The sequence below is a fragment of the Calliphora vicina genome, chromosome 2, assembly GCF_958450345.1.
Source record: "Calliphora vicina chromosome 2, idCalVici1.1, whole genome shotgun sequence".
NCBI classification, from domain to species: Eukaryota; Metazoa; Arthropoda; class Insecta; order Diptera; family Calliphoridae; genus Calliphora; species Calliphora vicina.
In genome coordinates, this window is record NC_088781.1 from 89,433,876 (window position 1) to 89,449,867 (window position 15,992).

The 15,992-nt window shown below is 26.1% G+C and overlaps 1 protein-coding gene across 1 annotated transcript; it reads right to left on the reverse strand.

Moving 5' to 3' along the window:
- Nucleotides 1–253: 253 nt before the first annotated feature.
- Nucleotides 254–682, reverse strand: LOC135950661 (uncharacterized). Its single transcript, XM_065500192.1, has one exon. It carries the CDS (start codon nt 680–682, stop codon nt 254–256), a length of 429 nt encoding a protein of 142 aa, XP_065356264.1.
- Between the last annotated feature and the right edge of the window lie 15,310 nt (nt 683–15,992).

A 15,992-nucleotide genomic window follows, 5' to 3' on the forward strand; every position in this document is an offset into this window, starting at 1 on the left:
TGGATACATTGTATGGTTACTTGAATTCGAGTTTGATAATACATTTGGTGAACTTAAAAATGGAATATTGTTAACATTTTCTGAAAAATTCGGAATGTTAGGTCTAATTGAACGATTAAGATTAGTACCATTAAATTTGTTAAAAGCCGGGTAATATTGTTCTCGATCATACGATTTATTTTTTCATAATCAACATTGTTTTCATTTATATTCCGTTGAGGACTAGGATATGCTTGTTGACGAACAGGCGTATTCATACATTTGAATCGGAAATATTCTGACTAGGTCGATCAGGTGTTGCTACATTTTCTAACGTAGGATTATCGGAATCACCAAATAGATTGCGTGTTGTACTACGAGTGTTATAAGTTTTTGGAACTGCGCCCCATCCTTTACCTTTAGGATTGCCTTTTGTCAATGGAAGAATTTTATTGACGATATTTAGCTTACGTAACTCTGAAAGTTGAAACGTTCTCTTGCATAATGGACATTCTGAGGAATCTGCCAAATGAGATTCAATACACTGCCTATGATATATGTGATAACATTGATTAATTATTAGACAGTCTTGGCCTTCGGTCATTGTTTCGTTACACACATGGCACACCGATGGTTCTATACATACAGGTGCCAAAGGCAATGGAGGTGGAAGACTAACTGATGGTGGCGAACGATTAAACATTCTTGCATATATTACCTCGATTATTGCCACATTCCCATACGTTTCACATACTGAAAATTACCACAATCTATTTTAAGAAAAGATTTTCAAACGCAGTTCCTAAAGAGCTCCACAAATCTTTGAAATTGGAACCCGAATTGCCTTTAGCAGGGGAAATTCTCTAAAAATCCAGTATTTAGTTCCCATAGTTTACATAAAGCCCCAGTAAGGGTCCATTATTTTCTATAAAATCATAATTTTTCAATATAATAATGCTTATTTAAATACCAAATTTAATTTAGTATACCTAATCTATGCCGATGGATTTCGAACCTATACTTCAGTTTATACCTAATACAATCTAAAATTATTATCTTAATTCAAAATTTATTTTTCTAAAGTTGTAAAATCATAATTTTATTAATTATACTCTAAATAATTTTTTTTTAAAATATCAAAAGATATAATCTTAATCAAAACTTATTTAATTTCCTAATGTTCAATTTAAAAACCTAAAATAATTATAACAACTATCGAATTATAAGTATAAATTCTAAAGGGAAACCCTAAATAATTTTTTTTCCTAAATACTCTACGTCTTATTTACTAATTTTTTTTGTTATTTTACGTATATGCAAGAATTTTGATTTACATTACTAAATACTATCATTTGGTCGAACATCACATTTAAATAAGATCCAGAGGCCTCTGCGACAGCGATGTACTCGTAATTTGGTGAGTGAAAAAAAAAGAACAAACAAATTTAATAATATACTCTTATTTCTTGCATATATAAATTACTAAGTACTAAGTAAAGGGAACATTGGAAACATAACTTTGAAGAGAACCTAGTTTAGTTTTACTTATTATTCTTTGGTTCTGTAACTTTTGTTTTCGTTATTGAATTTATTTTGCAACTTCTTATTGAAGGTCACAGTAATGTTCCCCTTGCTTAATACCTTTGTCTAATTAGTTATAAAATCTACTTATTTATTTGCTACACTATACATAAAAGTCAAAGGGTAAACGTAAAAATATCTAACAATTATTTTACCTTAAACTATAATTTAAATCCTAAAACTATATAAGTTTCCAATGAGAATCTCTAAAATACTATTTTTTTAATTTAAAACTTAACCTAAACAATTATAGCTAATCTTAAAATTTATATCTATATTACTTTTCTATTATTGCACTATCTTATATATATATTTTTATGGGGTGAATAAATAATGAACATATTCATAATGAATTACTAATTTTGAAGACGTTTTCTTTCATGGTATGATAGGTTAAGTTGCGTATCTTTGTGGGATCTTGTTAAGACTATTTTCGTGCCAGCAAGATAATGGAATGGGTGGGTAAAGAGGCACAGATTCCATTACACACCTGGAATCTTTTAGACGATATGATCAATACAGTTTGTTTTAACTTTCTTAATATTTATAACCATAATGGGGCTTGTTTTTATATGGTTATTCCGGTCCTAGTATTTTATTCATTTAAATTTAGGTAGTCTTTAATAAATATTTTTATGTAAAACTGGACTTAATGTAGGGAGACACGAACCCCCCTAAACCGATTGAAGCTAGCTCAAAATGGCTCCCGTCGTCTTTCTAATATTAAGATCTGACATACGATTTCTGTTTTATTTTAGTAAAAGTAGATTTCAGTAAAAGAAAATTACGTCTGTTAGTTTTTTTTTCAAAAACCAGCATATTACACAATCCCTTGCCTTCCCAGATAACAAAATGTGTAAGTTTTTACAGACGACTGTAAAGTTGCCATTGAAGTTGTCTCTTGTTAGCGATCGGACTCTATATAAAAATTCGAACTTCGAACTTTAAATTCCAGTTCTGTATTACAGACGTAATTTTGTCTGGATACATTGTATGGTTACTTGAATTCGAGTTTGAACTTAAAAATGGAATATTGTTAACATTTTCTGAAAAATTCGGAATGTTAGGTCTAATTGAACGATTAAGATTAGTACCATTAAATTTGTTAAAAGCCGGGTAATATTGTTCTCGATCATACGATTTATTTTTTCATAATCAACATTGTTTTCATTTATATTCCGTTGAGGACTAGGATATGCTTGTTGACGAACAGGCGTATTCGTACATTTGAATCGGAAATATTCTGACTAGGTCGATCAGGTGTTGCTACATTTTCTAACGTAGGATTATCGGAATCACCAAATAGATTGCGTGTTGTACTACGAGTGTTATAAGTTTTTGGAACTGCGCCCCTTCCTTTACCTTTAGGATTGCCTTTTGTCAATGGAAGAATTTTATTGACGATATTTAGCTTACGTAACTCTGAAAGTTGAAACGTTCTCTTGCATAATGGACATTCTGAGGAATCTGCCAAATGAGATTCAATACACTGCCTATGATATGTGTGAGAACATTGATTAATTATTAGACAGTCTTGGCCTTCGGTCATTGTTTCGTTACACACATGGCACACCGATGGTTCTATACATACAGGTGCCAAAGGCAATGGAGGTGGAAGACTAACTGATGGTGGCGAACGATCAAGCGACATTTTGAATAAATTGAGGAAACAAATTGTGATAATTTATGAAATTTTATTGGATTTTCAATAGAACTTTAGTTCATTGATTAAAAAAAAATGGAAACAGAATTTACTGAGGGTTCGAAGTTATTTAAAAAACTATATTTGATTTTAAAATATGAAACTTTTAAAAGTATATTAAATTAAAAAGATAAATTAATTCAAGTATAGTGCATGAAAAAAATCATTAAGGAGAACTGGTTAATTTCATTTTTGAAAACGGAAAAAAATTTCGTTAATATTATAGATGTCGTAATTGCTTTTACTTGCAACGTAAAACAAATTGCTTTAATAGTTTAAAAAAAATATATATATGTAGTTGGTGTTTCAAAGATGAATTTATAAGTAGGGTAAATCACGATTTCACAAATTCAACTTATACTGGAAAAAATGTAGCTATGGAGCTTGCATAACATTAAAAATTAATTTTAAGTTCTGACAAACCAACAAAATACCTTTTGATTTATCTTTCCCTTTAGTAAGTATATCCTAAAATACAAAGGTCACGGAATTGTTGACAACATTTCAATGAACTCCATTTTGTATATAGTCTGTCGATAACAAAGTCAATAACCAAAACGAATTTTTAATTTTACACTTACTATTACTCTAGTAATCAAATCTGTCTGATGATCATCTAGGTTATAAAAAAATCTATGATTTCTTACCGGTCAGCATATCCGAATTTTTAAACCTCAGATAACTGAAAATTCCAGGAAAGTTCTGTAAATTATTTATAACCGAGATTCATATTAACAGATAAATTTAATACTAAGTTTTTTAAATGAGCTTTACAAAAACAATGCCTCATAACCCTCACCAACCAAATATTTCAGTGGCATACTAAATTTTTGTCTGAAATCCCTAACGATAATTTACCCTAACTTATCTACTCTATTTTTGAATAAATACACCATGAAGATCTATTTAGAAATACATTATGACAAATAATTCATTTATTACAAAAATTTCAAAATAAAACATTTTTATATGTTTAATCTACAATATCAAAATAAACAAAACAAAATAAAAACTAAATGTAAAGTAACAACAAAAACCAATATAAAAATGTAATGCATAGAGATTTTATTGTATTCTAACCATTCAGTAAAAAATTAACATGAACATTAATGTATCACTAATTAAGCAAAGAACTTTACAGTGAGAGTAATACAACTCCAAAGCAACCAACATGTTGGAATGTTTTAAAACAAAAGCTTTAACAGAAAATGTATAAAATATATTAAAACAGGAGCTGCAATTCTAAAACAACACTCTTTTAAAACTAATGAGATTGTATTGATTGTTGTTGTTACATGATGTTGGATTAGGAAATTTAGTCTTCAAAGTCAATTAGCAAGAACTATAAACATGATAAAGGTTTGAGATATATACGATCACACTTACCAACTTGTCATCGAATTGTAGAAGGCCTTACAGGGTAGCGATGCAGGTTGCTAAAGGAATGTAAAGTTTATGGTTCTTGTTCGGGGTAACATTTGATTGTGTTGTTTGTTCTTTTGATTAAATCATTATAGTTATTTAGTTTTAGGTGTAAATTTGCACTGTGGTATTATTTCTTAACTGTGATATTTTTAAACTTGAATGTGATAAAAACAAACTGTGATATTAGAAAAATTTACTTATTTTAACCTAGGAGGTTTTCAAATTTTAGCACAAATTATTTTTAATTATTTTTTTTCTTATTCTTTGAAATCTTTTGAGAAAACTTAAAATTCTAAATTATTTTTGAAAATTTCTTTCTATTTTTCATTATTTTTAGTTATTTTAACACATTGTATTTTCTTTGTTTACATTTCCAATATCGGATTATTATTGATTAATTCAAATTTGTAAATTTTTGATATTTTTAAACATTATTAAATCTTTTCATTATTAATCATTTTTACACTCAATTGATTGTTCTTTTTTTTTTTGTCTTAATGTGTATATTTTTAATGGCAAAGTTATTCGGATGTTTTAAGGTGGACATGTGTAGAAATGCAGTTTGGAGGATTTACGTGGCTGGATACATTTGAATGTTAGAAATTAATGTTTTTACTGGAATGGCAAATTCATTTTTGTAGATTCCCGAAGTTTTGCTAATTTGATATTCTAAACCTACCAGATCTAGGAAGAAAGTATGGACTTTAGAAAAAATGGATAAAATATTTTGACAATTGAAGCAAAATTTACCCAATTTGACTGGATCTGGTATTATGGATAGAAATTTGTTTTGTCCAGTGAACTTTTTAGTGGCTTTGGAGGTTAGTATAGAAGTATTCATAACACGATCACATGGACTAGGTTGATGCTCACTATCCCGTGCCACTGATTTTGGTCAAACAAATAAATGTGATTACGAAAGTTCTATGTAACCAAAATCAAATCGTGGTTATTATCTATGAATATATTCGGAAAGGATTACTTCATCAAAATTATATTTTGTGACGTAATTTTGTCTGGATACATTGTATGGTTACTTGAATTCGAGTTTGAACTTAAAAATGGAATATTGTTAACATTTTCTGAAAAATTCGGAATGTTAGGTCTAATTGAACGATTAAGATTAGTACCATTAAATTTGTTAAAAGCCGGGTAATATTGTTCTCGATCATACGATTTATTTTTTCATAATCAACATTGTTTTCATTTATATTCCGTTGAGGACTAGGATATGCTTGTTGACGAACAGGCGTATTCGTACATTTGAATCGGAAATATTCTGACTAGGTCGATCAGGTGTTGCTACATTTTCTAACGTAGGATTATCGGAATCACCAAATAGATTGCGTGTTGTACTACGAGTGTTATAAGTTTTTGGAACTGCGCCCCTTCCTTTACCTTTAGGATTGCCTTTTGTCAATGGAAGAATTTTATTGACGATATTTAGCTTACGTAACTCTGAAAGTTGAAACGTTCTCTTGCATAATGGACATTCTGAGGAATCTGCCAAATGAGATTCAATACACTGCCTATGATATGTGTGAGAACATTGATTAATTATTAGACAGTCTTGGCCTTCGGTCATTGTTTCGTTACACACATGGCACACCGATGGTTCTATACATACAGGTGCCAAAGGCAATGGAGGTGGAAGACTAACTGATGGTGGCGAACGATCAAGCGACATTTTGAATAAATTGAGGAAACAAATTGTGATAATTTATGAAATTTTATTGGATTTTCAATAGAACTTTAGTTCATTGATTAAAAAAAAATGGAAACAGAATTTACTGAGGGTTCGATAAGTTATTTAAAAAACTATATTTGATTTTAAAATATGAAACTTTTAAAAGTATATTAAATTAAAAAGATAAATTAATTCAAGTATAGTGCATGAAAAAAATCATTAAGGAGAACTGGTTAATTTCATTTTTGAAAACGGAAAAAAATTTCGTTAATATTATAGATGTCGTAATTGCTTTTACTTGCAACGTAAAACAAATTGCTTTAATAGTTTAAAAAAAATATATATATGTAGTTGGTGTTTCAAAGATGAATTTATAAGTAGGGTAAATCACGATTTCACAAATTCAACTTATACTGGAAAAAATGTAGCTATGGAGCTTGCATAACATTAAAAATTAATTTTAAGTTCTGACAAACCAACAAAATACCTTTTGATTTATCTTTCCCTTTAGTAAGTATATCCTAAAATACAAAGGTCACGGAATTGTTGACAACATTTCAATGAACTCCATTTTGTATATAGTCTGTCGATAACAAAGTCAATAACCAAAACGAATTTTTAATTTTACACTAACTATTACTCTAGTAATCAAATCTGTCTGATGATCATCTAGGTTATAAAAAAATCTATGATTTCTTACCGGTCAGCATATCCGAATTTTTAAACCTCAGATAACTGAAAATTCCAGGAAAGTTCTGTAAATTATTTATAACCGAGATTCATATTAACAGATAAATTTAATACTAAGTTTTTTAAATGAGCTTTACAAAAACAATGCCTCATAACCCTCACCAACCAAATATTTCAGTGGCATACTAAATTTTTGTCTGAATCCCTAACGATAATTTACCCTAACTTATCTACTCTATTTTTGAATAAATACACCATGAAGATCTATTTAGAAATACATTATGACAAATAATTCATTTATTACAAAAATTTCAAAATAAAACATTTTTATATGTTTAATCTACAATATCAAAATAAACAAAACAAAATAAAAACTAAATGTAAAGTAACAACAAAAACCAATATAAAAATGTAATGCATAGAGATTTTATTGTATTCTAACCATTCAGTAAAAAATTAACATGAACATTAATGTATCACTAATTAAGCAAAGAACTTTACAGTGAGAGTAATACAACTCCAAAGCAACCAACATGTTGGAATGTTTTAAAACAAAAGCTTTAACAGAAAATGTATAAAATATATTAAAACAGGAGCTGCAATTCTAAAACAACACTCTTTTAAAACTAATGAGATTGTATTGATTGTTGTTGTTACATGATGTTGGATTAGGAAATTTAGTCTTCAAAGTCAATTAGCAAGAACTATAAACATGATAAAGGTTTGAGATATATACGATCACACTTACCAACTTGTCATCGAATTGTAGAAGGCCTTACAGGGTAGCGATGCAGGTTGCTAAAGGAATGTAAAGTTTATGGTTCTTGTTCGGGGTAACATTTGATTGTGTTGTTTGTTCTTTTGATTAAATCATTATAGTTATTTAGTTTTAGGTGTAAATTTGCACTGTGGTATTATTTCTTAACTGTGATATTTTTAAACTTGAATGTGATTAAAACAAACTGTGATATTAGAAAAATTTACTTATTTTAACCTAGGAGGTTTTCAAATTTTAGCACAAATTATTTTTAATTATTTTTTTTTCTTATTCTTTGAAATCTTTTGAGAAAACTTAAAATTCTAAATTATTTTTGAAAATTTCTTTCTATTTTTCATTATTTTTAGTTATTTTAACACATTGTATTTTCTTTGTTTACATTTCCAATATCGGATTATTATTGATTAATTCAAATTTGTAAATTTTTGATATTTTTAAACATTATTAAATCTTTTCATTATTAATCATTTTTACACTCAATTGATTGTTCTTTTTTTTTTGTCTTAATGTGTATATTTTTAATGGCAAAGTTATTCGGATGTTTTAAGGTGGACATGTGTAGAAATGCAGTTTGGAGGATTTACGTGGCTGGATACATTTGAATGTTAGAAATTAATGTTTTTACTGGAATGGCAAATTCATTTTTGTAGATTCCCGAAGTTTTGCTAATTTGATATTCTAAACCTACCAGATCTAGGAAGAAAGTATGGACTTTAGAAAAAATGGATAAAATATTTTGACAATTGAAGCAAAATTTACCCAATTTGACTGGATCTGGTATTATGGATAGAAATTTGTTTTGTCCAGTGAACTTTTTAGTGGCTTTGGAGGTTAGTATAGAAGTATTCATAACACGATCACATGGACTAGGTTGATGCTCACTATCCCGTGCCACTGATTTTGGTCAAACAAATAAATGTGATTACGAAAGTTCTATGTAACCAAAATCAAATCGTGGTTATTATCTATGAATATATTCGGAAAGGATTACTTCATCAAAATTATATTTTGTGACAAAAAGAAATTACCTTATTTTTAAACTTGTTGGTTTTAGAAGAAATCCAGAAATGCAGATTTGGTTTTTAAAACCTTGAAGATGTTTAAAATTTGTCCCGATTTAACTTAGGTATTAACAAATGATGTTGACTAATCAAAGGTTTAATTAAAAAGGAAATTAAAATTGCCAATGTGCTTATTATAAGCCTATGTCAAAAAAAATATTTTACAAATTACCATGTTGTAATTAAAAGTACTTCAAAAAGTATCTATGTGTCTTGTCATTGCCAACCCCTAGTAAAATTTGCATTTTACATACCTTCTCCACAGCATTTCACAATTAGTTATCTTTATAGTCAAATTATTTATTATTTTTCCTCAATCATATTTATTTTTCCATATCATCTTTATTGCCAAAAACTATTTTTTTCTTCTTTAGTTTATGCAATATTTTAATTTTTAAATTTACATTAATTAATTTACATCAATTCCCACCAATGTAAAATTTATCCAAGTCGCAAACAAATGCAAATAAAAAACATCAAAAAGCAAAAAGAAAAGAAAACAAGAAGAAGAACAACGTGTAACTTTAATATTTATAGTGATATTGTTTTTAAAATCAATTAACAAATTCTTCTTTCGAGCAACAAAAAAAATAACATTAAACAACAATAATCAATAAATAAAAAAATAAAACCAGCAAATAAAATCGAAATCAATATGGGTGTTTACCTGAGGTAAAACAAAATCAACATTTTTGATTTTTATGAATTTATTCAAATTCCAGCAATATATTCGAACGCTATTGTTGCTATGGTGTCTGGAAGATGTTGTGCTACATTAGATTCCCCTGCTAAACTCATTATGGTTATATCACAAGAGGATTTGATCGCATTTGGACATTGATTTATGTTTGCTTATATAGAGTGTAAAAAAATATTTTGAAGTATTTAGAGTTGAATGAATCCAAGCTCTTTGAAATAATTTTTTTTTTTTATAAAAATCTGCAATTTTGTCTGAATCTGTTGTGTGAAAAGGTTGTGTGTAAACGCCCATTACATCTCATGCAATCCAAATTTAGCTTCCTAGCTCTTTAGGGGCCTTTACACAGAAAAAATTATTGCCTAAATTTGTTCAAGTAATTTATTATTTGGTTTTATTTTAAACTTTAATAATTTTTTTAATTAATTTAATTATTTTTTTAATTGGTAGTAGTATTTTTTTAAAAATGAACAAATTCTGACGTTTTGAAAAAAATAAAAGAAAAAATATTTTGAAAATTTTTTTACATTCTCATTTTACAAGTCAAATATAATATTTTAATATAAAATGTTCTCAATTTGGATAATTTTGTGACTCGTTAATTCCAAATGATGGGAAGATAGGGTCAATCAAGCTATTTTATGGATTATGGCAAGATATTCGGTAAGTACGAACATGTTAGATTATACAATGTTCAATCCGATGTTGAATTTCTTTGTTTTTGTGATACCCCTAGGTCAAAGTAAATCGTTTGTTGAAGGCTGCCACCAAGATGACGCCATGTTTATTTTTTAGTTTCTATTTAAATTTTAAAAACATATGTACGTACATTAGACATTACATACATTACATACATTACATACATTACATACATTACATACATTACATACATTACATACATTACATACATTACATACATTACATACATTACATACATTACATACATTACATACATTACATACATTACATACATTACATACATTACATACATTACATACATTACATACATTACATACATTACATACATTACATACATTACATACATTACATACATTACATACATTACATACATTACATACATTACATACATTACATACATTACATACATTACATACATTACATACATTACATACATTACATACATTACATACATTACATACATTACATACATTACATACATTACATACATTACATACATTACATACATTACATACATTACATACATTACATACATTACATACATTACATACATTACATACATTACATACATTACATACATTACATACATTACATACATTACATACATTACATACATTACATACATTACATACATTACATACATTACATACATTACATACATTACATACATTACATACATTACATACATTACATACATTACATACATTACATACATTACATACATTACATACATTACATACATTACATACATTACATACATTACATACATTACATACATTACATACATTACATACATTACATACATTACATACATTACATACATTACATACATTACATACATTACATACATTACATACATTACATACATTACATACATTACATACATTACATACATTACATACATTACATACATTACATACATTACATACATTACATACATTACATACATTACATACATTACATACATTACATACATTACATACATTACATACATTACATACATTACATACATTACATACATTACATACATTACATACATTACATACATTACATACATTACATACATTACATACATTACATACATTACATACATTACATACATTACATACATTACATACATTACATACATTACATACATTACATACATTACATACATTACATACATTACATACATTACATACATTACATACATTACATACATTACATACATTACATACATTACATACATTACATACATTACATACATTACATACATTACATACATTACATACATTACATACATTACATACATTACATACATTACATACATTACATACATTACATACATTACATACATTACATACATTACATACATTACATACATTACATACATTACATACATTACATACATTACATACATTACATACATTACATACATTACATACATTACATACATTACATACATTACATACATTACATACATTACATACATTACATACATTACATACATTACATACATTACATACATTACATACATTACATACATTACATACATTACATACATTACATACATTACATACATTACATACATTACATACATTACATACATTACATACATTACATACATTACATACATTACATACATTACATACATTACATACATTACATACATTACATACATTACATACATTACATACATTACATACATTACATACATTACATACATTACATACATTACATACATTACATACATTACATACATTACATACATTACATACATTACATACATTACATACATTACATACATTACATACATTACATACATTACATACATTACATACATTACATACATTACATACATTACATACATTACATACATTACATACATTACATACATTACATACATTACATACATTACATACATTACATACATTACATACATTACATACATTACATACATTACATACATTACATACATTACATACATTACATACATTACATACATTACATACATTACATACATTACATACATTACATACATTACATACATTACATACATTACATACATTACATACATTACATACATTACATACATTACATACATTACATACATTACATACATTACATACATTACATACATTACATACATTACATACATTACATACATTACATACATTACATACATTACATACATTACATACATTACATACATTACATACATTACATACATTACATACATTACATACATTACATACATTACATACATTACATACATTACATACATTACATACATTACATACATTACATACATTACATACATTACATACATTACATACATTACATACATTACATACATTACATACATTACATACATTACATACATTACATACATTACATACATTACATACATTACATACATTACATACATTACATACATTACATACATTACATACATTACATACATTACATACATTACATACATTACATACATTACATACATTACATACATTACATACATTACATACATTACATACATTACATACATTACATACATTACATACATTACATACATTACATACATTACATACATTACATACATTACATACATTACATACATTACATACATTACATACATTACATACATTACATACATTACATACATTACATACATTACATACATTACATACATTACATACATTACATACATTACATACATTACATACATTACATACATTACATACATTACATACATTACATACATTACATACATTACATACATTACATACATTACATACATTACATACATTACATACATTACATACATTACATACATTACATACATTACATACATTACATACATTACATACATTACATACATTACATACATTACATACATTACATACATTACATACATTACATACATTACATACATTACATACATTACATACATTACATACATTACATACATTACATACATTACATACATTACATACATTACATACATTACATACATTACATACATTACATACATTACATACATTACATACATTACATACATTACATACATTACATACATTACATACATTACATACATTACATACATTACATACATTACATACATTACATACATTACATACATTACATACATTACATACATTACATACATTACATACATTACATACATTACATACATTACATACATTACATACATTACATACATTACATACATTACATACATTACATACATTACATACATTACATACATTACATACATTACATACATTACATACATTACATACATTACATACATTACATACATTACATACATTACATACATTACATACATTACATACATTACATACATTACATACATTACATACATTACATACATTACATACATTACATACATTACATACATTACATACATTACATACATTACATACATTACATACATTACATACATTACATACATTACATACATTACATACATTACATACATTACATACATTACATACATTACATACATTACATACATTACATACATTACATACATTACATACATTACATACATTACATACATTACATACATTACATACATTACATACATTACATACATTACATACATTACATACATTACATACATTACATACATTACATACATTACATACATTACATACATTACATACATTACATACATTACATACATTACATACATTACATACATTACATACATTACATACATTACATACATTACATACATTACATACATTACATACATTACATACATTACATACATTACATACATTACATACATTACATACATTACATACATTACATACATTACATACATTACATACATTACATACATTACATACATTACATACATTACATACATTACATACATTACATACATTACATACATTACATACATTACATACATTACATACATTACATACATTACATACATTACATACATTACATACATTACATACATTACATACATTACATACATTACATACATTACATACATTACATACATTACATACATTACATACATTACATACATTACATACATTACATACATTACATACATTACATACATTACATACATTACATACATTACATACATTACATACATTACATACATTACATACATTACATACATTACATACATTACATACATTACATACATTACATACATTACATACATTACATACATTACATACATTACATACATTACATACATTACATACATTACATACATTACATACATTACATACATTACATACATTACATACATTACATACATTACATACATTACATACATTACATACATTACATACATTACATACATTACATACATTACATACATTACATACATTACATACATTACATACATTACATACATTACATACATTACATACATTACATACATTACATACATTACATACATTACATACATTACATACATTACATACATTACATACATTACATACATTACATACATTACATACATTACATACATTACATACATTACATACATTACATACATTACATACATTACATACATTACATACATTACATACATTACATACATTACATACATTACATACATTACATACATTACATACATTACATACATTACATACATTACATACATTACATACATTACATACATTACATACATTACATACATTACATACATTACATACATTACATACATTACATACATTACATACATTACATACATTACATACATTACATACATTACATACATTACATACATTACATACATTACATACATTACATACATTACATACATTACATACATTACATACATTACATACATTACATACATTACATACATTACATACATTACATACATTACATACATTACATACATTACATACATTACATACATTACATACATTACATACATTACATACATTACATACATTACATACATTACATACATTACATACATTACATACATTACATACATTACATACATTACATACATTACATACATTACATACATTACATACATTACATACATTACATACATTACATACATTACATACATTACATACATTACATACATTACATACATTACATACATTACATACATTACATACATTACATACATTACATACATTACATACATTACATACATTACATACATTACATACATTACATACATTACATACATTACATACATTACATACATTACATACATTACATACATTACATACATTACATACATTACATACATTACATACATTACATACATTACATACATTACATACATTACATACATTACATACATTACATACATTACATACATTACATACATTACATACATTACATACATTACATACATTACATACATTACATACATTACATACATTACATACATTACATACATTACATACATTACATACATTACATACATTACATACATTACATACATTACATACATTACATACATTACATACATTACATACATTACATACATTACATACATTACATACATTACATACATTACATACATTACATACATTACATACATTACATACATTACATACATTACATACATTACATACATTACATACATTACATACATTACATACATTACATACATTACATACATTACATACATTACATACATTACATACATTACATACATTACATACATTACATACATTACATACATT